Below are 27,455 nucleotides of genomic sequence, written 5' to 3'. Positions count from 1 at the left end.
AACCCAGGTCTCTGGCATGGCAGGCGAGAACTCTGCCACTGCACCACCACTGCCTGCCCAGTACCATGCTGTTTTGACCACTGTGACTTTACAATAGGTAGTGTTAATCCTCCTGCTTCATTCTTCTTTTTTAGGATGCTTTTAGCTATTTGGGGTCTCTTTCCTCTCCAGATGAAAGTGGTAATTAGCTTTTCCAAACTTCAAAGTAGGTTGCTGGTATTTTGATTGGTAAGGTATTGAACCTGTAGATCAATCTGTGGAGAACTGACATTTTAACTATATTGAGACTTCCTATCCATGAGCAGGGAATGTCTTTCCACCTATTTAGATCTCCTTTGATCTAAAAGAGATCAACTACAATGTTATGTAGTTTTCTGTGCACTAGTCCTTTACCTCCCTAGTTAGGTTCATTCCTAAGTACTTGATTCTTTTAACTGCTATTTTGAATGGAATTTTTTTTCCTTAACTGACTCCTTAACCAGGTCATTGCTTGTGTATAGAAATGTTACTGATTTTTGCACATTAATTTTATATCCCATCACCTTGCTGAATTTGTTTATTAGCTCACGTAACTTTGCTGTAGATTCCTCAGGATCTTCCAAGTATAGTATCATATCATCTGCAAATAATGAGAGTTTTACTTCTTCCTTTCCCATTTGGATGCCTTTTATTTCTTTGTCCTCTCTGGTTGCTCTAGCTAGAACTTCTAGCAAAATGTTGAATAGTGGTCACAGTGGGCATCCTTGTCTTTTACCTGATCTTAGGGAGATTATGTACCTTATCATATAGAGGTAGTTACCTATCTTTCGGAGTGTTTTTTATGAGAAAAGGATGCTGAATTTTGTTGAATGCTTTTTCAGCATCAATCAAGATGATCATGTGATTTTTTTTCCTTTTGGTTTGTTAATGTGCTGTATTACATTAACTGATTTTTTGTGTGTTGAACCATCCTTGCATTCCTGGTATAAACCCCATTTGGTCATGGTGTATAATTCTTTTAATGTATTCTTGGATTCAATTTGCTAATGTTTTATTGGGAATTTTCGCATCTATGTTCATTAGGGAGGTTGGTCTGTGGTTTTCCTTTCTTATAGCATCTTCACACGGTTTTGGTATTAAAATGATATTAGTTTCATAAAATGAGTTAGGTAGAGTCCCTTTTTCTTCAATTTTTAGGAAAATTTTAGCAGGATTGGTGCTAGTTCTTTTTGGAATGTTGATAAAATTCCCGTGAAGCTGTTCTAGTTTGCTAGCTGTGAGAATGTAATATACCAGAAATGGAATGGCTTTTAAAAAGGGGAATTTAATAAGTTGCTAGCTTACAGTTTTAAGGCTGAGAAAATGTCCCAGTTAAAACAAGTCTATAGAAATGTCCAATCTAAGGCATCCAGGGAAAGATACCTTGATCCAAGAAGGCCGATGAAGTTCAGAGTTTCTCTCTTATCTGGAAAGGCACATGGTGAACACAGTCAGAGTTTCTTTCTCATCTGGAAAGGTACATGGTGAACATGGTCAGTGTTCCTCTCTGCAAATACGGACACTTCTGTCAGCTGGGAAAGCAGATGGCTGGCATCTGCTTGTCCTTTGGCTTCTGGTTTCAAACAGCTTTCCAGGGAACGTTTTCCTTCTGCATCTCCAAAATGTCTCTGTCTGTGTCAGCTCTGAGAATTTACCAAAATGGTTCCCTCTTAAAGGACTTCACTGAGCAGATTAAGACCCACCTTAAATAAGCAGGCATATCTCCATGGAAACCACCTAATCAAAAGTTCCCACCCACAATTGGGTGAGTCACATCTCCATGGAATTCACCTAATCAAAAAGGTCCCACTCTAAACAATAGTCTGCCCCCACAAGACTAGATTGGGAAAAGGAACTTGTCTTTTTAGGTTTCAAACCAGCACACCCCTGTAGTACATTCAGTAACTCTGGACCTACAGAGGTACTTTTGAGAAGTTAGTGTTTTTGGGTAACGGCAGCCTCATTCATCAGTGACTATTTTCTTCCAGTACCTGTGGCCTGCCAGATGACCTGGTACAGGAGAATCTGAAGGAACAGAGGTGCTTCCAGCCAAAGTATCTAAACATTCATAGTTTCACATTCAGAAAACCTCTGCTCATCTTGGATCTCATGCTGAACTAAATGCAGACTACCTCCAGTCCTGAGAGTCTTGGGGCAAGAGGATAAAGCCTTGCAAGTCACACAGATGGGCCTGGGGTGAAGAAGAGAAGTGATTTCCTGAGTGTGTAGCACTTGCAGAATGAGGGAAGATCTATCCTTCTGTCTTGCCTATCCATGTTTTGGACCCTTTTTATACAATTTCTACTTGAGTCTGCTATTCCTTCAGCTTCCTGACAATTAGCTTGGCTTTAATGTTTAGAATGTTTTGTTGTTGTTGATGATTTTTTTTTAAGGGTTGGAGGACTCTCTTCTAAGGAGTATCTTAAGACTTTCATGATTTTCATGAAACCAGATGCCATGAAAAGCAAAGAAAGGCTGGGAATTCCAGGCAGCCATTTTCACGACTATGAGGCCACATAGTGAGACAAGAAATCTCGCTCCTTTGTCCTGTGTCTCCAGAACTAGGAATAAGCTCACCCCCTAAGCTTCCCCTTTTCTGTATATGGACAGTAAAACTCAAGTGACGTTTTGCACTATTTCACCACCTCTGCTTAGGCTTGGGTGGAAATGTGCTCTAAGACCAATAATCTCCACACCTTGTGCTGATGTGAGGACTTTGTGATTTTAAAAGTGGGTTCTGTGGAGAAGAGATATTCACAAGAGTATTGTGGGCATTTCCCCTTCCAGCTAAGATGAAGTACCAAGGACCATGTTTACACCTCCCACCAACAGACCAAGCTAATAAAATGGACTCAATACATGAAACAACAGCTCTGTAGTCACTGGACGTTAGGCAGCAAGAACAGTGAACTCTGAGAGATAGGAATTAAGGTGAACTCCATGACTACCCCAGCTTACTACCTGGTTTCCAGGCTGCAATGCAGGAAGGGAGAACCAAGGCAGAGGCTGGCGGTCTCCCTGAGTTGAGGATATAGAGCTGGGAGTCCAGGAAGGCCAAGATGGCTGAAGTTTATAGGTACCATGGGAAGATAAAGGAGTAGAGGTGGAAAGATGGAATGTAAAGCTATCAATGAATGAGGGGGGTGATAGTGTGTCAGCCAAAAGTAGAGCACAGCATTAAGCAGAGACAAGTCTAACGGTGTATTTTTTTTTTTTTTTTTTTTTTTTGCATGAGCAGGCACCAGGAATTGAACCCGGGTCTCTGGCACAGCAGGGGAAAACTCTACCTGCTGAGTCACCATGGCCCACCCCTAGCAGTGTATTTTTGAAGAGGGAGAAGTGGTTTCGAAGTGGTCAAGGAGGAGGACATCCAGTCCACCTCCACATTCTGAATCAGAGTGTGTATGGAAAAAATAGTCTCACCTTAAGAAGGCTGCTAGGGAAGTGGACATCCTGCTTTGGGGTATGGTAAAAAGATGCTGAGCATGTTTAGTGCTGAGGCTGATGATATGCTGGAAAGAAGGTATTATGGACAGTTGACCGTGAGTTCTAGAGGGCAGAATGGAAGGGAAATTGGGTCAGGTCAGTGGCTATGGAGAAGTGAGAAAGCTGGTCCAGAATCCTAGGGAGCTCTGAAAGCAACCGACGTGACTGTAGCTGTAAGTCATGTAGGCTCAATCGCAATCTTTTCTTGGAGAAATGTGGCTATAATTCAAGCTAGATAGGCAGGAGCCACTGGGTGAGTGATCTCTCCTGGAAATGCTGGCCAAAGGTGTGAGTAAAGGTATAGTCAGAGGACTGCTCTCTTGGCCTCTTCCCTTTGACAGCCCCCACAGTATATGGTAGTCATGGGAAAAGGGATAGTGCAGGCATGTTGAGGCTACCTCTTTTCCGCATGGATACAGAGCTATAGCTGGACCTCAAGGGTCTATGCTACACCTGACCATGAATTCCTGACTCTTGAACCTTCTTGGACCCACAGATGGGGGGTAGTAAGGGGCTTCTGGCTGGAGAAAGAGGGTAAGTCTAGGAAATAAAAGTCATATTAATCCAGGTGACCAAAGAATCATAGACCAAACTCATTTTACAAATTAGGAAATGAAGCCAAAAAGTCCTAAAACCTGACAATAGTTTAGTTCATAAAACATTCACCCACATCACCAGTTTCTAAAATTACCCTATTATTGACAGCTATGGTGGCCAATTTCACATAGGAGGATTGGGGCTAAGAGACTAAATAATGCACTCAATGCTGCCAGTCAGTGGTAGAGCTATACATGATCTGACTTCAGATACAAAGATTACACGTACTTGCTAACCATGTTTGTAGAGTTCTGGTAACTACAAAAATAGGAACCTGCTAACATACTAGTTTGTTGACTGCATTTTGTATTTACATAAAGAGCATCCATAAAGTAAATATCATTTTGAGAACTGCATAGTATTTCATATGCAAAAATAAATTTACTCTTTTCACTTTCTGTAGAGGACTGCTGTGACTGAACATCTCTCCTTATTTTATTAGTCACTTTTTTTCTCTTTTTAAAAGTTGCCTCACTTAGTATCATTTGTTGGCTCTTATGAGGGAATTCATCTTTCTCTTAACTGTATAATAAGCATTACATTTTTATATCACATATTTTACAAAATTATTTCAAATTTTTGCCTTTATCTTGTAACCTTATTTGAGATTATTTAAAACAAAAAAATACAGAAATATTTAATTTTGAGTAGCAACTTATCAATATTTTGAGGCTACCTCTTTTCCACATGGATACAGAGCTATAATAGCTGGACCTCAAGGGTCTATGCTATACCTGACCATGAATTCCTGACTCTTGGACCCACAGAAGGTGGTTTCTAGCCTTCATTTGATGCTTAGAAAGGTTTTCCCTATTTCAAGATAATAAAAAGATTTACTCATTATTTTTCCTTTTTAAAGAAATCTTTATTTTCCTATTCTTTACAAAAGTGATGCATGTCAAAAATTAAACAGAAATAAATTAATTTAGGTAAAGTTAATATTTTTATAGTGTGGATTTTCCTAACCAAGAACAAGGTCTTTCTCTTTCTTCACTTATTTAAAAGTTTCCTTTTATGGCCCTCTGTGGAGATTTATAATTTTCCCCAGGTAGGTCCTGCACATTTATTGTCTGCTCCTAGAAAAATCTACTTTTCCTAATGCCATTGGAAATAGGATATTTTCTTTCATTATACTTCCTTACTGGTATATATATATATATATATATATATATATATATATATATATATATAAAGCCATAAATTTTTCAATGTCACTGGTCATTCATTCCTGATAAAAGTTCAATAAAATATAAAAACAAATATATTTCCAAGTGAAGACTCTGCCTTGTTTATTTCCCTCTCAGGGTTTTCTACTAGGATGAACTTGGTACTTTACCCTTTTCAGCATTAACTTTGAGAGTTTTCTACATTTCCTCATTAGGATTTTTCTTCACTATGGACACTCTGATGCTGACTAAGTTGGAAGCTAAACCTAAAGGCTTTCCCACACACATTGCACACATAGGATTTCTTCCAGGTATGGATGGTCTGATGAATAATACAGTCTGAACTATAACTGAAGCCTTTGCCACACTCCACACATCTGAAGGGTTTTTCTCCAGTGTGGCTTCTCTGATGCCGAACTAAATGGGCATTAACATGGAAGGCTTTTCCACACTCCTTACATTGAAAGGGTTTCTCTCCAGTATGAATTCTCTGATGCACAATATAGTCAGAACTACAGCTAAATGCTTTCTCACATTCCATGCATTTGAAAGGTTTCTCCCCGGTGTGTATTCTCTGATGCCGAGTTAATTTTGCATTGATACTAAAGGCTTTCCCACATTCCTTACACTGATAAGGCTTTTCTCCAGTATGGATTCTGTGATGATCAAGCAGGTTTCGCTTTGAAGAAAAGCATTTCCTACACTCATTACATTCAAAGGGTTTCTCCCCAGTGTGAATTCTCTGATGCTGCATTAGTTTTGCATTCACACTGAAGGCCTTTCCACACTCATTACACTCATAGGGCTTCTCCCCAGTGTGGACTCTCAGATGCTGCCGAAGCTGGGAGTTACACCTGAAGGCTTTCCCACATTCATCACATTCATAGGGTTTCTCACCTGTGTGGATTCTCTGGTGCTGGATTAATTTTCCTTTGACACTGAAGGCTTTTCCACATTCAGTACAATCATAGGGTTTCTCCCCAGTGTGGATTCTTTGATGCTGAATGAGTTTTGCATTATTATTGAAGGCTTTTCCACACTCCTTACACTGATAGGGTTTCTCTCCAGTGTGGATGCTCTGATGCTGCCTAAGTTGGGAGCTGCATCTGAAGCCTTTCCCACATTCATTACACACATAGGGTTTCTCTCCAGTGTGGATTCTCTGATGCTGAATTAATTTTGCATTAACATTGAAAGCTTTCCCACAGTTATTACACTCATATGGTTTCTCCCCAGTGTGGACTCTTTGATGTGTGATATATGCAGAACTACAGCTGAAGCCATTTCCACACTCCTTGCACTGATAGGGCTTCTCTCCAGTATGGATTCTCTGATGCCGACTTAGACTCCCATTAACGCTGAAGGCTTTCCCACACACCTTACACTGATAGGGCTTCTCACCACTGTGGATTGTCTGATGTGTGATATAATGGGAACTGTAACTGAAGCTCTTCCCACACTCCACACATCTGAAGGGTTTCTCCCCACTATGAAGTTTCTGATGCCAAATTAATTTTGCTTGAATGCTGAAGGCTTTGCCACACTCCTTACATTGATAGGGCTTCTCTCCAAGGTAGCTATCCTGATACTGATTAAGCTGAGAGTCACACGTAAAGGTTTCCATTAATTCTTCACATTTGATAGGTCCTTCCCCAATATTAATTACTTCATGCTGAGTAAGTTTTGTGTCAACACTGAAGGCTTTCTCCAATTCTGTACACTCAGGGAGCTGCTCTCCAGTGGAGATGGTATGACACTGATACAAATTTGGACTTTGACTAAAGAAACACTCCTCCACAGGGCTTTTCTCTTCTTTCACTGTTCTGTCAATGACACTGCTGTTTTCTTCCTTCATACTTCCTATTGAGTGGACTTCTTGCTGTTTCCCTAGAATACAGGCTTCTGAAAAGTCTGTGTTCTTGCAAAAGTTACTCAGAAGTTCAAATGACATACTATCTTTCTCTTCATACATTTTCTTGGTCAAGTTATGGTCAATCTGGATATCAGTACCTACTATAAAAAACAGAAAAGATGAATGTCATATAGGAACCATATTAGAAAAAGAAAAGAATTGTGCTAGAAAGAATAAAAGATCATTATAATCAGGGGGCTCTTTAAAATCACCAGACTAGGTTAAAGAAGCTAAGATTCATCCATAAGGTAAAATTGTATCTGGTAAGAGAATGAAATAAATCTATATTTATTCTCACATGAAAAGATGTCCAAGATAAATGACAAGTGGAAAAACAAGTTGAGAAACGGTATGAAGCAGACATACCATTTTCATAAAGGAGGAAAAAGGGAAGCAAAAAATATAGCTCTCTCTTCCAAGGTCAAGGCTGTTGTGGAAGACATAACCAATAACAGATTAAAAGCAAATACAGTGAACAAAGCTCTGGGTCTTATACATCAGATCAGGATTCTTTCCATCACACCATGTTTTCCCACACTCTGCAATTTCTTCTCATTTGTTCCTTGACCCTGAATCTCTTTGTTAATAAAAATGAAAAAGCTTAAGAAGCAAAAAGGCACAGGACTCAACCAGATTTCACAGCACTGGTAGCGCAAGTGTCAAGAGCACCAGGAAGTAAAAGGGAAAGAATTTTGTTTCTTTACTTAGAACCTAAACTCCAGACTTTCCAAAATTCTTCCTTCAACTTCTTTTTTCTCTACTTCAGAAAAGCTTAAATGAACCCTTTGAGGCTTTGATCCCATCTTTTCCCACCTGTTTCAAACACTGCTACATCAACAGTACCAATCTTCTAACTTAATCCCAATTTTAAAATTGATCATTCCTTGAAATTTCTTCTATAGTCCAAAAGTCTTTAGAGCTTCTGAAATTTGTTTCTGAATTTCTCAAAAGCTTGGCCCAAACATGAGGTCTTAATTGGCTGGTGCTTAAATGAGAGAGCGCAATGTAGCATAGCCTAAGCAGCTCGGCATTCCTCATCTCAGCACTCGCAGCTCAGCCCAGGCCTTTGGAGATGCAGTAAGAAGTCACCGCGGGGAAAGTTGTTGGAACCCAGGGGCCTGGAGAGAAGACCAGCAGAGACCATCCTGTGCCTTCCACGTAAGAAAGAACCTCAGTGGAAAGTTGGCTGCCTTTCCTCTGAAGAACCAACAAAATAAATCCCCTTTTATTAAAAGCCAATCCGTCTCTGGTGTGTTGCATTCTGGCAGCTAGCAAACCAGAACACCATGTACAAACTGTTTAAAGGTTCTTGATATATTTTGCTAAAGCGCTTTCTAGAAAGACTACCAATTTGCATTCACTTTCCAGAAATCTATTCCTGTTTCTTATATTTCACCAATGAACATAATTTAATTATTCTCAATATGATAGGTGAAATATCTCTCATTATGTTTTAATTTGCATTTCATTGGTTTTTACTGAGGATGTACATTTTTCAAATTGATTAGAATGCAGACTTATGTAGATAACCAGCTATATATCCTTTGGCAGTTTTTCTACACTAGCGATCTATTTACCAAATACTATGGCATGGCATCTTACTAGCAGAACCCTTTTTTTTGAGGTAGCAATATGCCCAGCTAAAAACTACATTCCTACACTCTCCTGCAGTGGGGATCACCATTTGACACAGTACAGCAAATGAAATTTTTAAAAAGTCACTGGATGGGGCTTCTGGGAAAGTTTTTAAAAGAAACGTCAGCCCTGCTGACACGGGCCTTGTGCCCTTCGTTCTTCCCCTCGTCAGCCCAGAACCAGCTCCATTTCTCACCCCAACTCTACAGAAACTGACAACTTTTTCCCGTCAACTAAGATCATGACAGGCTGTACAAAAACTTCAGGGTTGTCTGCTGCCTGTAGAATGAAATCCAGATACCTCTACATCAAGGACCTCCACAATACTGCTTTTTTCCCCTCTATTCATGTGGTACACTGTGCTTCAAAATATGCCTACCTTGGTCAAGGATCATCTGGTTGAACGATCAAAAAAGAGAATTCACTGAAAGGATGCAAGAGAATCTCATTAATTGTTCCCAAATGCAGGAAGTAAAGCTGGGCCTCATGGCAAACAGGAAGTCATTTGGCAGCCACTCTTCTTGAACCCTTTAGAACCTTGCTACTTCAAGTATGGTCTGGGAACCAGAAGCAACGGCATCACTTGGGAACTAATTAGCAATATAGAATCTTGGCTTTATAACAGATTTCCTGAATCACAATCTGCATATTTACAAAACCCCAAGATGATTTGTGTATACATCAGTGTTCGAGAAGCACTGAATTAGAGTACTTCCTCCTTTTTACATTATTTTGCTATGTGCAGTTGTTTCCTCAAAAAAAAAAATGGATAAAAAACTAAGATTTAATCAAGTACACACTATAAGCTAGGCACTTGACAAGTGTTATCTCGTTTAATCTGCAACCCATAGGACTAGGGTTATCTCATTTTACTAGTAGAATCCCATTTTCAGAGACGAGAACATTAAATCTTCAAGAACTCGAGGAAATAGCCTGCTCCAAGTCACACACCAATAGGCGGCACAGTTGGGATAGGAACTCTAGAAAGTCTACTCCAAAGAACACTTTTAACTACCAGGCTTCTCTGCCTTTCTGTGTGAAAAGGCTGCTGATTTTGATTTTGTATCCTTCACATTAAGTGGACAATGTTTTGAAAGTTGTAAAGATCCCCAAAATTAATGAATCCATTAATATTTTCTGAGAAAGGTAAGAGTCCAAAATTAGGAATGAAAAGAGTTAGAATGAGGCATTTGAAAAAAGATCTATTCTTGGTATTAGAAAGAAACAACAAACTACTTAAACAGTTTATGAGAAAGGTCTCAACTGTACTTATTTCTATAAATCACCAAAATTACTTAAATTTTACTCTGTGCGGCTGGTCAATAAATGCAGTAGTTTTGTATGCTGCCAAGACTGACTTTCTTCCTAAACAGTTAAGCTTTCCAACATGTTGGGCAATGTGTCTCTCTTACCAGTCCAGAGGCCTTGGGGACTTGTTCCTGTTCCAGGTACCATCGAAGATGGGCCCCACGATTCACCTATACCCTCCAGGTGTGAGATTACAGCAGGTTTGAGAAGTGGAAATCCTGGTTTGGAAGATGAAAGATAGTAGAGACAGGTGAATAATCCCCACAGATGAGTTCTTAAGCCTCTGCTCAAACTGTATGAACAATGGGGAAAGATGGTGAGAGCCACAGGGGGCCTTGTGTATAAGAATCAAGGAAGAGTATGGGGGAGCTTGGGAAGGGCCCAGAACATATAGACCCAGAGGCAGGATTAACCAGGAGTTTCTGCTTAAAGAGAGACTACTTTTGGGCCATAAAATATTCTTGGTTGAAATATTCTTAGGGTACCTTGGCCTGAGATATTCTTAAGGTACACTGAGATCCTTGGAAAGACTCAAGAAATACAGGTAAGATAAGGTGAGGGGTAACCTAAAGGTGCCACTGTGGAAAAGGAAGTTACTTTTTCCCACACTATGTCCAAAACACAGCTTCTATTAGGTGGAGTAAAAGTAAACATCAGTCCTAGCAAAGTCCTTTATTAGCCCCAAAAGTACTCAGGGCCTGAGTACTTCCCAGCAACCCCAGAGACTAGGGGATTTGGAGTCTCAGCCCCTGGAGATCCCACTCAGTAAAGGATTACCAGAGACCCTGTCTGCAACCTGTAAGGGGAAAGGAAGCCAGAAAACCACAAATGGCAGAGCTTGGGTCCCACAGGGAGAGAGACCTTACCCAGGGAGACCACATTCCCATAATTCTCCAGCATCACTTCCCTGTATAGGGCCCTCTGTGCAGGGGACAGGCCATCCCATTCCGTCTGAGTGAAGTACACAGCCACATCCTCAAAGGTCACCAACTTCTGAAACAACAGGTTCCGGCTGCCCTAAGGCCAATCCATGGCTCAGGCCCTAAGTGAGGGGCAGAGGGCAATATAAGGGCCTGGGGAGGGAGCTTCTCAACAATACAAAATTAATAACAAGAAAAAGACTTGAGAACAGGCATCTGAAAAGTGAACCAGGGAATATCCAACTTCCCTCACAACAAAGAAGCTACATGACTTTTTTTTTTTTTTTACAATTATCAAAGATAACATAAAATGGGAAAAAGAAAGAAAATTCCCCTAAAGGAAGCCCATTATTTTAGACAGGCTATTTACCCTGTGCATTCCCTCTGTGGCAGACGTGGCTCAGGACCATCCAGCAGCAGTTCCCACTTCATCTCCCGAGGTCTTGAGTTCTCTACCCTGCTCCCCTGTGTCTAAGCTCAGCCCTCTTCCATGCCCCACACCTTGTCTTCATCTTAAAAACTTAAGTCACCCCAAAAGAACAATCACCCAGCCCTCATCTGCTGCCTGATTCCCATGACAGACCTCCCAACAAGGGGAAGGAGGAAGCACAGTACATCCTGGGGCAACCCATTCAGCTTCCCATTGGATACTCCTAAAAAGCCAGTATTTTCTGGTACCCTCTCTCATTCAAGCCTCATCCTTTCCAACCTTGTCCAAGACTTCAATTTTTCCAAGAAGGTTTGAGAAAGAAGGGAGGTCAGCCATCTCGATGGCCAGCTATTCTGTCACCTTTGCAGCTTCTCTTTATATTGGTATACCAACAGAGTCTGTGCCACTTAGGGCTGAAGTATGTGTCGCTACCAAACCCAACTCCACCCTCTTGGGCAGTTCCAAGCCTCTGGTTGTTTCTCCCTCTGTCAATCTCAGCCTTTGGTAACAACCCTGGAGACTCATCTGTAGGGTTTGCCTCTCAATTCCTGTCTGCCAGGATCTGTCTTGCTTGATTTTTCTGACCTCCACAATTGAATGATTCTAGGTCAACCTCTCAGTGTTTCTGTAAGTCACTCTCTGTGTGACCTTGAACAGGTCAAGTAATTTCTCTACACCAAATTAAATACCTTTACTTCCGGTTGCCACCCACCCTTTCCCAAATAAGGTGGTGCCTCCTCCTGAATTCATACCTCAGCTGATGTCACCACCATCCACTCAGGAATCCTCAGCCAGAAACTTCCCTCTCCCTTAGCTCCAACCCCAGTCCTTTGACTCTATGTCCTAAAGACTTTTACGTCCTAAACATTACTTGAACCTGACCCCTCCTCTTTAACAACTACTTTCCCTGATGGAAGCCCACATCATATGGACCAGTGAATTCTGAAGGGGTACACCTGGATTTTGTATCTCCCCCCAAAACTGTTTCGTACACAGTTGCCATAAACTTGACCCAGTTAACTTCACTAGTTTCACGGAGAGGCTGGAGGGAACTGCCTAAAAATGTAGAGCTGTGTTCCAGTAGCCATGTTTCTTGAAGTTGATTGTATGATATAGCTTTTGCAGTGTGACTGTGTGATTGTCAAAACCTTGAGTCTGATGCTCCTTTTATCTACCTTATCAACAGATGAGTAAAACATACAGATTAAAAATAAATGTCATATGGCTAAGCAGTCAAGAACCATACAATAACTGTGTGACCCTGGGCATGTTACTCAGCTCCCCTTTGCCTTCACATCTTTATTGGTAGGATGAGCACAACATAGCACTCTTCCCAGAGGGCAGTTGTCAGGACTGAGCCATCCATGTAGAGCATTTACTGTAGCGCCTGAAATATAAACCTCAGACTGGTTACTTGCTATGATTATTCCCAACGTGGGATCCATGGGGATCCATGGTTGAGCTTCAGGGAGTCCACGAAGTCCCTGAAATTGTATGGAAAATTGGTTTGCGTGTTTTTTTCTGGGGTGAGGTTTTATTGGAGACCTAAAGTCTGAGCTACTTACCCCAAGTCCTGAAAGCCTCTTAAGGACACAATGAGATATGCCGTCCCTCAGAACTTCCATGCCTTTTTCCTCCTTTGATCCACTTCCTGTCAGCTGCTTCCCTTTCTCCGAACTAGAGGCACAGGCATCCTTTATATATCAGTCTATTCTTGCTATTCCTATTCACCTACACACCCTTCATGGAGAATCCATTCTCCTCCATGTGTCCAGGCCCTGGGCATCCTACGTGGACAACACTTCCGCTTTCCAGGCATGCTCTCCCTGCTGTCTCCATCTCTTTCCTGTCCTGGGTCTCTGGCTATTTATCCCTCTAAATCATCTCTTTCCACAACCTCCAGTCCTGCAGATGGAAGCATGGAGACCCCTCCAGCTTTCACCCACAAGCTAATCAGCTTCCCTTTGCAGTCTTTCTCAATCTGAGACTATCTACAAGAAGAGCCGAAGTACCCAAAGCTTACCTGGGGCCAGGCAGTGAGAAGCATGGCTGCCTTCACCTGATCTTCCTCTCAGAGAAGGGCAGAGGCTAAGGGAAAGACAGAGACAAGTGTAAGGCAAGCCACCCCCACAAAGGACAATACAGCCCCATCACAGAAGACCCGAGATGCAGGTGGCCCATATCCAAACAGAAGTGACAGCAGCAGATGTGGCCTCTCTCTTGGCCAACATGACAAGCAAACTCCCCCTCTCTATGTGGGACATGATTCCGAGGAGTGTGAACCTTCCTGGCAATGTGGGACAGAAATCCTAGAATGAGCTGGGACTTAGCATCAAGGGATTGAGAAAACCTTCTAGACCAAAAGGGGGAAGAGACAAAATAAAGTGTCAATGGCTGAGAGATTTCAGAGTCAAGAGGTTATCCTAGAGGTTATTCTTACACATTATATAGACATCACCTTTTTAGTTAAGGTATAACGGAAAGGTTGGAGAGAACTGCCTAAAAATGTAGAGCTGTGTTCCAGTAGCCATGTTCCTTGAAGATGATTGTATAGATATAGCTTTGGCAGTGTGACTGTGTGATCGTGAAAATCTTGAGTCTGATGCTCCTTTTATCTACCTCATCGATAGATGAGTAAAACATACAGATTAAAAATAAATAAATAATAGGGGGAACAAAAGTTAAATTTAGTAGATTGAAATGCTGATGATTGGAGAGGGGAAGGGGATATGGTATATACAGTTTTTTTTCTTTTTTCTTTTTATTTCTTTTCCTGGATTGATGCAAATGTTCTGAGAGGTGATTGTGATGATGAATATACAACTATGTGATGATATTGTGAGTTATTGATTATATACCAAGAATGGAATGATCATATGGTAAGAATGTTCGTGTTTCTATGTTGTTATGTTTAAAAACAAAAAAGAAAGAAAAAAAGAAGTGAGAGCGGGAACTGCTGCAGGCAGAAGGGAATGAGCTATTCACTGGCTCAGCCCCTAGAACTTTTCCCAGCTATGACACTGATGCTCATCTGCCAGGAACCTTAGGATTTTCCAATTCTGACACACATCATTTTTAGAGAAGAGTGTACATAAAATGTATGTAGACCCTAAAGAATAATAAAACAGAAACTCATATATCCCCAACTTATCTTCAAAGAAACAACATTACCAATATCTTTTACATAGTTCTTATTCCTCTCTCTTTAGACCCAGTAGAGACACCTGAGGAGCCAGGACCCAGGGAAGTAGCACCAGGAGAAAGGGGAAGCTGTTTACCCTCATCCTGCCCCATTTCCTTGAGAGCTCCGAGTGTCCTCCTAAGTCTTGCTGCCTCTGTGGAGAGCTTGGGAGATCAGCCTCCTGCACAGACCAGGCTCAACTTCAGAAGCTGGACCGGAAGTGAGGTACCAAGTTGCAAGTTGCCTCCTCATACTTTTCAGCCCTCTGACAGCAGATAAGCCAAGGCCTGGAATTCTGACTCAGCTTCCTGGTCATTAAAGCATTTACAGGTGGCATGACCCAACATGCTTTGTGCATTATATAGTAAAAAACACACAGATTGGGTGATGCAATGGTGGCTCAGTGGCAGAATTCTCACTTGCCATGCTGGAGACCCGGGTTGGATTCCTGGAGTCTGCTCATGGAAAAAAAAAAACCCAAAACACATGGACTGTTTAGTTTCTGTAATAAGTGAGTTTCTTTGGGGGGGTGATACTTTGAGACTATGCAAATACCGTTTCTCATTCTTTCACCCACTAATTTTAACACCCATTCATGATTCTTGTCTGCAACAATTATTACTGTAGTGCTTGCCAAAAGGTGATTTCCTTTTTCCACATTAATATTTTGGGATTCTACCACAAAGGGCTGTTCCTTCTCCCTCATTCATTTATTTATATCAGAATACACTCATGGATACTTCTTTAATTTTATGGGTTAAAATCCAATACTATCTTTATTCTTTGTTGTGTCTCAAATTGTCTTATATTTGGCATCTGGGAGTTCCTTCAGGCAGCCTTCTATGTTCTCTTCACATCTGCCCTTATTTCTTGAGCATTTTCTTACTTTCTGACCCTAGGAGAAGTTCCCAGCTCATTCTATACTTTTCCTACTTGGCCCTGGAATCAGCTACTTTTCCAAGAAGTCCTACTTATCTATATTGGAATGATACTTAGAAAGCAAGATCTGGGTTTTAGGTGTACTTATTGTTACTAGGTGTCCAGTTTCTTCCAGTCCCTCTCAGCAGCTAGTAAATACGTATGTATGTGTGTATACTTATATACATACACACACAAATACCTATATTATTTTTATATCTGTCCATCTCTCTCTATATTCAAAACCTTGAGTTCATACTGGTATCTCCAAATCTAAACTATCACCATAGGGTTCATTTTAGCTTTCTCTCTTTCCTTATTGTAATTCTTTTCCCAATAGTGAGAAAACTAGCTCTCATTTTCTATAACATAGCAACCTATTTGCTCAGTCTCAGAATACAAATGAAGTAGTTTCAGAATTGCTAAATCATACCCCTATGAAAAGCAAATTTACTAACTATAGTACATCATTTGGGTACAGGTCTTTTTGTCTTTAGCTTTATGGTATTTAGTCACAATGCCATTTTCCAAAGTTAGTTAGTTATTTTCATTCCCACTACTTTAGTATGGTTATGCTATTTATTTGTTGTACAGTTAAGCTCATTTGCTATTGTTTGTATTCCATTTTGGGTTGTTCCCTGCACCCCCTACCCTGTCCTGGTTGATTTTATTTATTTTTCATTGGGATATGCAAAACATTACTATGGTTATAAAAGTCAAAAACTATACAAAAAGAATTTACTTAGAGAAGTGTCACTCTCTCCTCATCCCTTCTACTCCATTTCCATCCATCCCATTCCCATTCTCCTATTCCTTTCATCCAAGTCCCACCCACATCTGAGGTAACCACTCACTAGTTTCTGGTTTATTCTTTTTGTATTTGCACAAAGGAGCAGATACACTATATTTTCTTATACCTATTTTTCTTTCTTTTTTATTCCCTTTTTCTCTTATCCCTTAATATAATAGTATATTCTAGAAATCACTCCATATCAATTGATAGAGATAAGTATACTTCTCTTTAAAAAATAGCATTTTCATGCTATTCATTCATACAAAAGACTTTTAACAAGGAAGTTATGAAAAAAGCATAACTTTTTTGTATTATAGTAAAATGTGCACCACCAGTTTATACAGAGAAGGTTGGATTTAACAAATGAGTATGAGTGCTGAATCATTATACTGATATTTCTTTTAGACTCCAGTACCTTAGAGCACCTAGAAATAAAAATTAAAAATTGTGGAATTGTTAACTCATACCAAACTTTGAATCTATTCTACAACTAATTGTTGCAATGTACTTTGAAATTTATTGCTTTTATGTATAAATGTTATTTAAAGAGGAGGAATATAACAGAGAAGATAGGATTTAACAAACGAGTATGACTGCTGAATCATTATATTGATATTTCTGTTGGTCTCCAGTAACTTGGAGCAGCTAGAAGAAAAAATGAAAAATTGTCAAACTGTAACCCATACCAAGCACTAAAATCTGCTCTGTAACTACATGTTAAAATGTACTTGGAAATGTATTGCTTTTTTGTATATATACTTCACAATAAAAAAAAAGTTAAAAAGTGTACACCACCCACGAACACATCACCCCACTTAAGCAGGAGAGCATTGTTAATACTGTTGCATCCAGTTGTGTGCTCCTAGAGGTAACAACTGTCTTTAAGTTTGTGTTAATCACAGCCCTTCTCTAAAAAAAAGAAAATCACAAATGCATGTATCTGCAAACAATGTATTTAATTTTTGCTGTTTTTGAGCTTTATAAAATTGATATCATTGTTTATAATCATCTGGAACTTGCATAATTTAACATTATGTTCCTAACTTCATCCAGGTTATGTGGAGCTGTGCTTCATTCACTTTTGCTACTACGTAATGTTCCACTGTAAAAACTGTAGACAACTCCAGAGAGGTAATCATTATTTCTGGATTTTGAGAGTCTGTTATATACATGTAAAACCTGGTATTTAGAGATAAGAACGAAGCCAATCAGGTCAGGACTGACGTAATTCAGAACACGGGGGTAAGGAAGACATTGTCTGTATTTCAGAACCTCACCTACTCTTCAAGACCAGGGGAAGAAAGGTTTACTTTATCTGGAATCTAAACTTTCTATAGCACATAATCTAATTCACTTGCCTGGACAGATAGCTCATTTAAACAATCGAAACACAGGGAGCCCAGAATAAGAATAAGAATGAGAACTTTTAATCCTATATAGGTTAATGTAGTTCCTGGATACATCTTGAACATATTAAGCAGATAATCATAAAGTATTGGCAAAGTCCCTTGATGGATACATTAGGGATAGGCCATACCCTTGATCTTGAGGCTTGTTCTTGTGAAGCTTATGTATGTAGCAGAGAAGCTTATAGGTATGTCTAAGAGTTACTTCTGGAGGACCTCTTTTGTTGCTCAGATGTGACTTCTCTCTCTCTCTCTAAGCCCAACTCTGCAAGTGAAATCACTGCCCTCCCCCCTACGTGAGACATGATATCTTGGGATGAAAATCTCCATGGAGGTGTGGGAGATGACTTCCAGGGATTAGACTGGCCCTGGCACCATGGGATCAACAATGCCACCCTGACCAAAAGGGGGAAAAGAAAGGTAACAAAATAAGGTATCAGCGGCTTAAAGAGTTCAAATAGAATTGAGAGGCTACTCTAGACTCTTATACAAGCTTCAGTTAGACATTACTACCTATCATAATTTGCCAAACCCCAACAAAAACCATTTCAACCAATCCTAAAGAATACCTAGGGCAATATATAAGATTCTACAAAGGTGCCATACACTAGGGAACTTTCCAGAAACCTACAACCTCCAGATGGGTCCCTGGACCAGAGCACCCAGTCTCTCCAGAACATCAGCTAGTTTCACTTCCCTACCCCACATTATTGACAGCCTCTTCCAACATGAAAAAGGTAGAATGGGCATAGCCAAATACCCCTAAAGAGTGGGAAAAAGATCAAAGATGATGGTGAAGTTATATAGAGAAGGTAGGTTTAACAAACAAGTATGATTGCTAAGTCATTATATTGATATTTCTTTTAGTCTCCAATACCTTAGAGCAGCAGGAAGTAAAAACCCAAAATTGTGGAATTATAACCCATACCAAACGCTAAAATCCGTTCTACAACTAAGCGTTGCGCTATGCTTTGAAATTTATTGCTTTTTTGTATATATGTTATTTTTCACAAAAAAGAAAAAAAAAATCGATTGTGATGATAAAAAAATATTTGTTTCTTCTAGCCTCCAATGTTTTGGAGCAGCTAGAAGAAAAATCTGAGATATTGGTGTGGTGGCCCATAACTCTGAAATCTGTTCTGTAACAACTTGTTGAAGAGTGCTTTGAAAACTATTGCTTTTTCCTTTCTTTGCTGTATATATATAGATTATATTATATAATTTTAAAAAGTTAAAAAAAAAAAAAAACTGTAGACAACTGGGTATCTATTCTCAATGGGTACCTGAGTTGTTTCCAGTATTCAGCTATTAAAAGAGTGCTGATCATGAATATTTTTGTACATACCTCCTATATATGAGTTTCTCTAGAGAATAAATTTTTAGAATTAGGAGTGAATGCTGAATTTTGTCAAGTATCTTTGGTATCTACTGACATGGACAAGTACGTTTCTTTGATTTATTAACGTCGAAAGTTATTCTAATCTATATATACTAATTTTGAACTTTACGTGCATTCATGGAATGATCCCATTTAGTCATGATGCATTTGAGTCTCTTTCTTAATATTTAGGATTTTCACATCAGTACTGTGCTGGCATAATAAAAAAGAATTGAGAAACTTGTTTTGCTGTGTTCTGCCACAATCTAAATAGTGTTAGAACTAATCATTTCTTAAAGATTTGAAAGGATTTGCCCATGACACACATGAGCTTAGTGTTTTGTAAGGATTTGTGCTTTGCTCATTGTCAGTTTAATTAGGCAAAGGTGATAAGGGATTACACAGAAAATCTAAATATAATTGATAGAGTTGATCTATTCGATTCAGATGGAAGTATATGTTCTTCCATTATAGAGTAAGTTTTCTTCTTAAGCAGTCAAAGGCTTTTTTTGTTATTTGGAAAATATGCAAAATACGCATGTTTTTTGTTATTTGGAAAACATGAAAAAACTAAAAAATTCATAAAGTGGAAGTAAACAGATCAAATTCTCTAAGCATCAAACAGTAAAGCCAGAAGAAATTAAGTAAAACACAATTGATGAACGGCTATAAAATAGTGTAAAACACAAAATATAAAAACTCCTGGAATGCAGCTAAGTGTATTCAGAGAAAACTTTATTTTCCTTATAGGCTTTAACCGCCACATAGGAAACAGTGAAGATCAATAAATAAATCATGCTATCTTGCTAGTGAAGGCAGAAAAAAAGCTTTTTATAGTATGGTTTCCCCCAGAAGCTCAACACTGGACAAAGATTTCTGCGTAGGTAATTTACTTGGGAATGTGGTCCCAGGGGCAGAACAAGGGACAAGCAGAGTGAAACAAGGAAAGGTGGTGAGCCATACAAGAATACATTGTCATGTTGGCCCTACTACAGGAAACTGGCATCTGTCTTGCAGTATCTTTGAGGAGCTTCATGACACCCCATAGAACGGACATATGGGGAAAACTTTTATCTATTACCTTTGTCCCCACTTGCTGTGGTGCCCAGAAGCAGGATATTTGCATAGTCTCAAAGTATCACCCCTGTGCTGGTTTGAAAGGAAGTATGCCCCCTAGAAAAGCCATGTTTAAATCAAAATATCATTTCATAAAGGTAGAATAATCTCTACTCAATACTATATGTTTGAAACTGTAATCAGATCATCTCCCTGGATAATGTGATTTAGTTCAGAGTGGTTGTTAAACTGGATTAAGGGACAACATGTCTCCACCCATTTAGGTGGGTCTTGATTGGTTTACTGGAGTCCTATAAGAGAGGAAATATTTTGGAGAATGAGAGATTCAGAGAGAGCAGAACAAGGTAGCCATGAGATGCAGAGTCCACAAGCCAGCAACCTTTGGATATGAAGAAGGAAAATGCCTCCCAGGGAGCTTCATGAAACAAGAAGCCAGGAGAGAAAACTAGCAAATGATGACACCATATACTCCATGTGCCCTTCCAGCTAGAGAGAAGCCCTGACTGTGTTCGACATGTGCCTTCTCACTTGAGAAAGAAACCCTGAACTTCATCGGCCTTCTTGAACCAAGGTATCTTTCCCTGGATGGATGCCTTAGATTGGACATTTCTACAGACTTGTTTTAACTGGGACATTTTCTCAGCCTTAGAACTGTAAACTAGCAACTCATTAAATTCCTCTTTTTAAAAACCGTTCTGTTTCTGGTATATTGCATTCCAGCAGCTAGCAAACTAGAACACCCCAAAAGAAACTTAATAATTACAAGGGAAAATCTGTACTTTTACAATGGAAAAAGCACCCTACCCAAGGGATCACAGTTAATATCACCAGTAATGAGACATATTGATACCGAGTACCCCTAATACGATATGCTGAGAAAGAAGAGATCATTGCTTCTATGATATTCTTGCTAAAAATATATGACCCAAATTTGATTAGGAGGAAACACCAGGGAAAAGTAAAAGTAGGAGCATTTCTAAAAAAAAAAAAAAAAAGACACCTGGCAAGTACTTTTCAAGGTTATCCATTAGGAAAACGTTAGCAAAATTTGAATAGGGTTTGCAGATTTGTTAACTGCATTGCATCAATACTCATTTCTTAGTTTTGTTAATTGTTCCATGGTTACATAAGATGTTAGCATTTGGGGAAGTTTGAAAAAGACACATAGGAATTCTTTGTACTATTTCTGCAATGTCTTTGTTAAGTCTGAAAGGATTTCAAATTAAAAACTTAAAAAAATGTTTAGGATGTATTTTAGAACAGTCCATTTAGTGGTTCAACAAACACTGAGTGCACGTTGTATATGCCATGCACTGTTCTAGAAGCTAGAGATATTGAAAGTGAACAATGAAAAATAACTCTTAGTAAAATTGGAATCAATGGATACTTCCTCCACAGAATGAAGAAATGCATATATATAGGCATACACATACTCTTCAAACCAAAAGACAACTTCAAAATTGTCATTAGTGTGGAAGATATTATTGTGGGAAATACATGCATTTTTTGCATATTTTCCAAATAACATCAGTAGATGTGATGTTATTAAGCTAATATGTACATTTCAATACTTTCCTACTATACAAAAATAATCAATTACAAATTGTAGTTGTGGTAACAGAAAATAAGATATCTAATAATATATATGAAAGAAATGTACATTTCCCATGTGAGAAAATGCTAAGCCTTCTGAGAAACAAAAGTAGCCGTGAATTAACAGTCTCTTATAGGGTGTTCTTGGATAGAAGGAATCAACACTGTAAAGATGTTAATTCTCCTTAAATCAAAAGGGAATCTCAAACAAGGTATTTCTAGAAACTTAACAAAGTGAGAGTAAAGTTCATCTGGAGAAACAACCAGACAAGAACAGGCAGGAAAATTCTGATATTAAAAAAAGTATTAAAAACATTTTTCGAAAAATTCCAATAGTATGATACTAGCAGGGAAACAAAGGAGTCTAGCATGTATCACTTTTCAGCTTAAGCAGTAATTTTTCTAAGTGTTAGTGGGAAGGGAAAAAGTGTAGAGAACAAGCATAGGCCATGTTTCCATAAAGCTTCATAAAGTTGACAAGGAAACGGTGACATGCCATCTAGACATGTCGGCTTAACATTAATAGGGTTCTGGAACTTTTTTCAAAGTGAAAAGTGGGAAATAATATATAAATCAAAGGGAAGGATTCTGCAAAAAGGTAATTATAAATGAGAGAAGATAACTGATAAACCACTGTCCTTGAAGACATAGGGGAAAACAAAAACAAAAAAAAAGAATCCTGTGGCCAGGGAAACAAGAACCCCTTAGTTCTAGAGCAAGGATGCGACAGTGAAGTAAAATCATTAATTACAGCCTTCATTGCCTTCAAGTAAGAGATCATATGATTTCAGAACGACAGGTGGAAGAATAGTGACATCTTCAGAAAAGAATTAAAACGAACTGCAATAATTCAGAGGACTGTCCTAGAGGCCAGGTGCTTCGCTGAGTGGTCTCTGTACTGTACCTGGACCGAGCAGTGTTCCAGTCTCCTCCCAGGAACGGCTTGTGGAAAGGTCAAATTATTCCCAGATTACTGTCAACCCACAGCCGGAGGGGAGCAGAGCCAAGTTACCTTTTACAGCTTACACCGCTCCAGGAGACGGTGCCCTCCAAACTCCGGGCTTTTTCTGCCCCCAGGGCTACTGGGAGGGTTCTACTGAAGTTCTTCGCTCCGTATTAACCCTGATTCACGACCCCAGGTCAGGAGCCAGGGAACACAATGTCCAAACTTGAAATGCTTAGGTAAAAGCCTCTGTAAGAGTGGTAATATCACCTCGGGCAGCTTCACCCCTGCAAATATTCCACCCTCTGGCTGCACCGACACCTCTTCCCAAAAGGCCAGTAGCATTTTCCTTGAATAGATCAAGCGCTAAATGTTCAGGGCCTGGTGGCTGTGAAAGTAACTCAGGTTTCTCTTTCCACAGGATCGAACCTATTCCGTCATGTCCAAAACCTGAGTCCAAGAGGAGCAGAAGAGGACCCCGCCCTCTCTCGGCAGAGCCAGAACACCCAACCTCTCCCTCGGATCAAGGAGCATCCCACCCACACCCAGGTTCGCGCAGCCACAGCACTCCACGCGCGGCCCGCGGCCCCGCACTCACCTACGTAGCGGACGTCTTCACGGCGCGAACGGAAGTGCGTCACCGGGCCTCCAGCCGCGCCTCTCTAGGAGCCTGGCTCTGTTTCTCAGTGTGCTTTCTGGGAGTCTTTGGGTCCGTCGTATCTCTTGCCCAGGTCTGAGCCGAGATGGTTGTTAGTCGGGCTGGGCTGGGGAGCGCAAGAATCAGTAGAGCCTTTGAACCCAACCCGGAGAGTAATGTCCGGAATCTGTCACAGTAAAGCTGCAGGTGTAGCCAGGGTTGGGAGTCTCCGCACCGGACCCTTCCATCACAGCGTTCTCAGACCTAGTGCCCCCTTTTTGTAACAAATATTTTGTAATGTCCACTTTATTCTTCTGTAATGAAACTAACAGATAATGGCTTAGAAAACCATAGATAACATAAACTACCTATAAAAATGTTATGCCTTAACTGTAACAAAGGAGAACTAAAGGAAAGTACGTTTGAATACAAGCATACTTGGATATGTGAAAGTTTGGTCACAGCTGTTGTGGGAGGCCTAATGAAGCGGTCATATGCTTGCCCTTACACAGTTGCGTTTGGAGACCAAACAATTCCGCTTTTCCACAAGTAAACTCCTTAGTTTGGCATATTGCACAGGTGTCCGTTATGTTTGTATCTTTCCTTTTAATAACGAAATTTACTTTTGGAAACAACAATAACAAAATCCAAATCCTGGGCTACTGAAAGCCATGAAGTGACAGGAAAAAAATTTAAAACAACCCCTTTTAAAAATACACCCTGAATATCAATATTGGTTAATTGTAACAAATGTACTAAACTAATGCAAGATGTTAACATAGAGGAAACTGTGAGGGGAGGAGGAGAGAAAGGAGTATATGGGAACTCTACTATCTGCTCAATTTTTCTGTAAACATAAAACTGCTCTAAAAACTAAAATCTATTATTAAGAGATTTAAGGAAATATAAAAAATCTGTGAAAAATGGGAAAATATGCCCTTAATATTTTTAGGATTAAAACCGTCAGTTACAAAAACACAAGAAAACAATCCACTGTTAGAGTCAATAGAAACAAAAACAAAGATGTGGTTCTCATCCCAAAGAACTGATAATTCTTTTTATAAGCCATAATGATAAAAAAAGAAATCAGGAGCAACATTCTTTCAAAAAAGATAAATCAAGGGGCTTGTCTTCTGGCTATAATGGAGTAATAGAGACCAGGTTTAACTCCTAGAAAAGTGAATAAATTATATGAAACTATTTCAATTGAAAATAACTGTTTCCGGCATTGGGAAACATGCAGTACAGGACTGAAAGAAGAGAACAACAAAAGGAGCCAATTGAGTACTCTTTTTCTGCCTGAAGGCACACAAGAAGAGAAAGTAAAACAGCATAGTGGTTTCACTGAATTGAGAAGAGAGCGTCAAACTTCATAAAGACTGAGGCAACTGAAAGTCATGGGCAGAGGAAAAATATATTTAGAAAAAAAGTGAAAGAAATTTGCAAAGGGATCCTAAATACTATTTGCTGAACTCTAAGACATGAAACTCGGCAAAAACTGAAGATATGACCAGTAGTTCCCAGAGCTTTACAAGGCTGTAAAGTCCTTGAGTATTAATCAGCCAGGGTGGAAAATCCTCTTGATCACTTGGGCATTGAATAGAAATTCTAGAAGAGCCATTCTAGAAGAGTAACGCTAAACTATCCCTAGAGTAAAGACTATTCTAGACCTGAAAATAACCCTGGCAGTGCACGGGTAGTTCAGTGGTTTAAATGCCCGCCTTCCATGCAGGAGACCCGTGTTCAATTCCCTGACCATGCACCCCCCAAAAACAAAATAGCCTGGAAAAGGATCAAACTAAACTAACAGTAATATAACTACAAAATAAAGCCGGACACTCTTTAAAGAAAGAGACAAAGGTCAGTGTCCGGCATCCAATAAAAATTTGTAAGGCATTCCAAGAAGCAGGGAAAGTGATATATAACAGGAAAAAAAATCAGGAAAAGAAACAGAAATGACAAAGATGACAGAATACATCAGACAATGGTTCTTTAAAAATTGTTATCCCTGTGTTCAAGAATTTAAAGAAAAACATGAACAGAGCAGAGAGGGAATATGAGATATTAACAAAAAACAAATATCTCTTCACAATGTCTAAAGTGAAAAATTCACTGCGTGACATTAACAGCAGATTTGATACTACAGAAGAAAATATTAGTGAACTTGAAGCAACAGAAACTATAAAAAATAAAGCATATCTTTCATTTCATATCAGAATGGAGTAAGATAAACTAGATTCACCCTCCTACTTGAAGCAACCAAAAGAACGTACAAAATAGATGATAAAATGGTTTATAAGACCCTGGACCTCAGATAAGAGTAGTCAGTGATCCTTGAAAGTCAAGAACCAAATTCGTAGAGGTGAGTTCTACAAATGCCTAACATTACCTGGAGAGAGTTTCCAAGATGTACAAAGAGGGTCTACCAAGTCAGAACCTGGGAAGCTCCCTGAGCTGAACAGACAGGGCTGAGAGTGAACGACACCAAGATAACTAGAGTTTACAGGACAGAAAACTGGACAGGAGAGAGTAGTATAGGCAGAGAACTCCAGAGATCTGCAGAAGGTCCCCTCTAGTTCAGTTGAGAACTAATAATCAAATGCATGTATATGAGAAAAACACCTAAGGCCAGGGAAAGAAATTACATATAAATGTAAATATATCTGACCCTTATATGGGGCCAAAATAGTGCCTGTTCCCACCAGACATACTGCAAAACCTCAAGATGCACAGAGTAGTAGGTAGCATACACAGAAATCTCTTGCCTCAGCAGTGAGGAATAATTAGCCCTAGTTGGCCATTGCTCCAATATTACCTTAAAAATCTTACAAGCAAGACCTAAAACAGTTTTCCAGTGTCTTAATTTAATCCCAGAACAAAACTCAAGAACAAAACCGAAAGATAAAATTTACAATGTCTGGCATACAACCAAAAATTACCAGGTAAGCAAAGAATCAGGACAACATGACCCGTAAGTTAAAGATCAATCAGTTAAAGACAACTCAGAAATGACACAGATGTTAGAATTAGCAGAAAATGAAAATTAAAAATTATTCTAAGTACATTTCATATATTCAAAAAGTTAAGTGGAAACATGGGAGATATATTTAAAAGACCCAAATCAAATCTAGAGGTGAAAACTATAATATGGTAGAAATCATACTAGATGGCAAGAAAAAGAAATAAGGGCATGCAAATTGGAAAGAAAGAAAAACTTTCCCTATTTTCAGATGGCATGATCTGTGTATAGGAAATTCCAAAGAATCTACAAGAAAGCTACAAGAGCTAATAAATTCAGTAAAGTGGCAGGATAGAAGATCAAAATGCAAAAATCAGTGGTGTTTTAGAAAAAAATCCCATTTACAATAGAAACTAAAGGAATAAATATACCTAGGAGTTAATTTAACCAAAGATGTAAAGGAATTGTACACAACAAACTACAAAATATTGTTGAAATAAATTCTAAAGGAGACCTAAATAAATGCAAAGTTACCCTTTTTCATTTCTCTAGGATAACTGTTTCCAAAGTGCTGCCTTCAGGGGATTACCACCACCAGGAAAGGTGTCAGAAGTCCAGAAAATTAGCAGTGCCCTCCCTTGTTTTCTATGGTCGTCCCCCTGTCCAAAGACGGGACGACCATAGAAAACAGGCAACCTTTGGTGCTGTCCTAGGTGCTAGCTTTACCTCATCAATTTGGTGGTGGAGCTCCCCTGGGGTCTGACCTCAGAACACTTGTTCTCCAGCCTACTGATGGTCCCCTGACACTATATATATATATATATATATATATATATATATAGTGTCTCCCTATATATTTCTATATCTAGATATACATACAGAGAAAGGCAGACATGTGATATATCATAGAGAATTTTTGCTCACATGTCTTGTTTTTTGGGGGGGCTTGGGGAGGTAGGTACATGGGTCTGGAATCAAACCCAGGTCTCCCACATGGCAGGTGAGAATTCTAGTGAGAATTCTCCTGGGATGGTGAACTACCAGTGCACCATGCCTTGACTGTATTTAAACCCTGATCTCCAGACACCTGTCTCATCC

The 27,455-nt window shown here is 39.4% G+C and overlaps 2 protein-coding genes across 11 annotated transcripts in view; both read right to left on the bottom strand.

The window, feature by feature from the left end:
- TLE7 (TLE family member 7) overlaps window positions 1-10,336 on the bottom strand; it is a 33,661-nt gene extending 23,325 nt beyond the window's left edge. Inside the window, exon 1 of the mRNA XM_077132959.1 lies at window positions 10,227-10,336. The gene's annotated coding sequence lies outside the window, so the exon portion shown is untranslated. The remainder of the gene's footprint in view (window positions 1-10,226) is intronic.
- Window positions 363-23,399, bottom strand: ZNF23 (zinc finger protein 23). 10 transcript variants are annotated; one of them, XM_077132949.1, is made up of 5 exons: window positions 23,360-23,399; window positions 13,496-13,560; window positions 10,989-11,115; window positions 10,227-10,340; window positions 363-7,280 (listed from the first exon to the last, which is right to left on the bottom strand). In XM_077132949.1, exons 2-5 carry the CDS (start codon window positions 13,517-13,519, stop codon window positions 5,479-5,481), a joined length of 2,067 nt encoding a protein of 688 aa, XP_076989064.1. In that variant the 5' UTR covers window positions 13,520-13,560; window positions 23,360-23,399; the 3' UTR covers window positions 363-5,478. The 10 variants fall into 10 exon arrangements, with proteins under 10 accessions (XP_076989064.1, XP_076989068.1, XP_076989067.1 ...); XM_077132953.1 differs by having other exon boundaries at window positions 10,989-11,164; window positions 23,360-23,398; XM_077132952.1 differs by lacking the exon at window positions 23,360-23,399 and adding an exon at window positions 22,831-23,351 and having other exon boundaries at window positions 10,989-11,164.
- Between the last annotated feature and the right edge of the window lie 4,056 nt (window positions 23,400-27,455).

Source organism: Tamandua tetradactyla, chromosome 16, assembly GCF_023851605.1.
Source record: "Tamandua tetradactyla isolate mTamTet1 chromosome 16, mTamTet1.pri, whole genome shotgun sequence".
NCBI classification, from domain to species: domain Eukaryota; kingdom Metazoa; phylum Chordata; class Mammalia; order Pilosa; family Myrmecophagidae; genus Tamandua; species Tamandua tetradactyla.
This window is presented reverse-complemented; position numbering and strand designations above follow the sequence as displayed.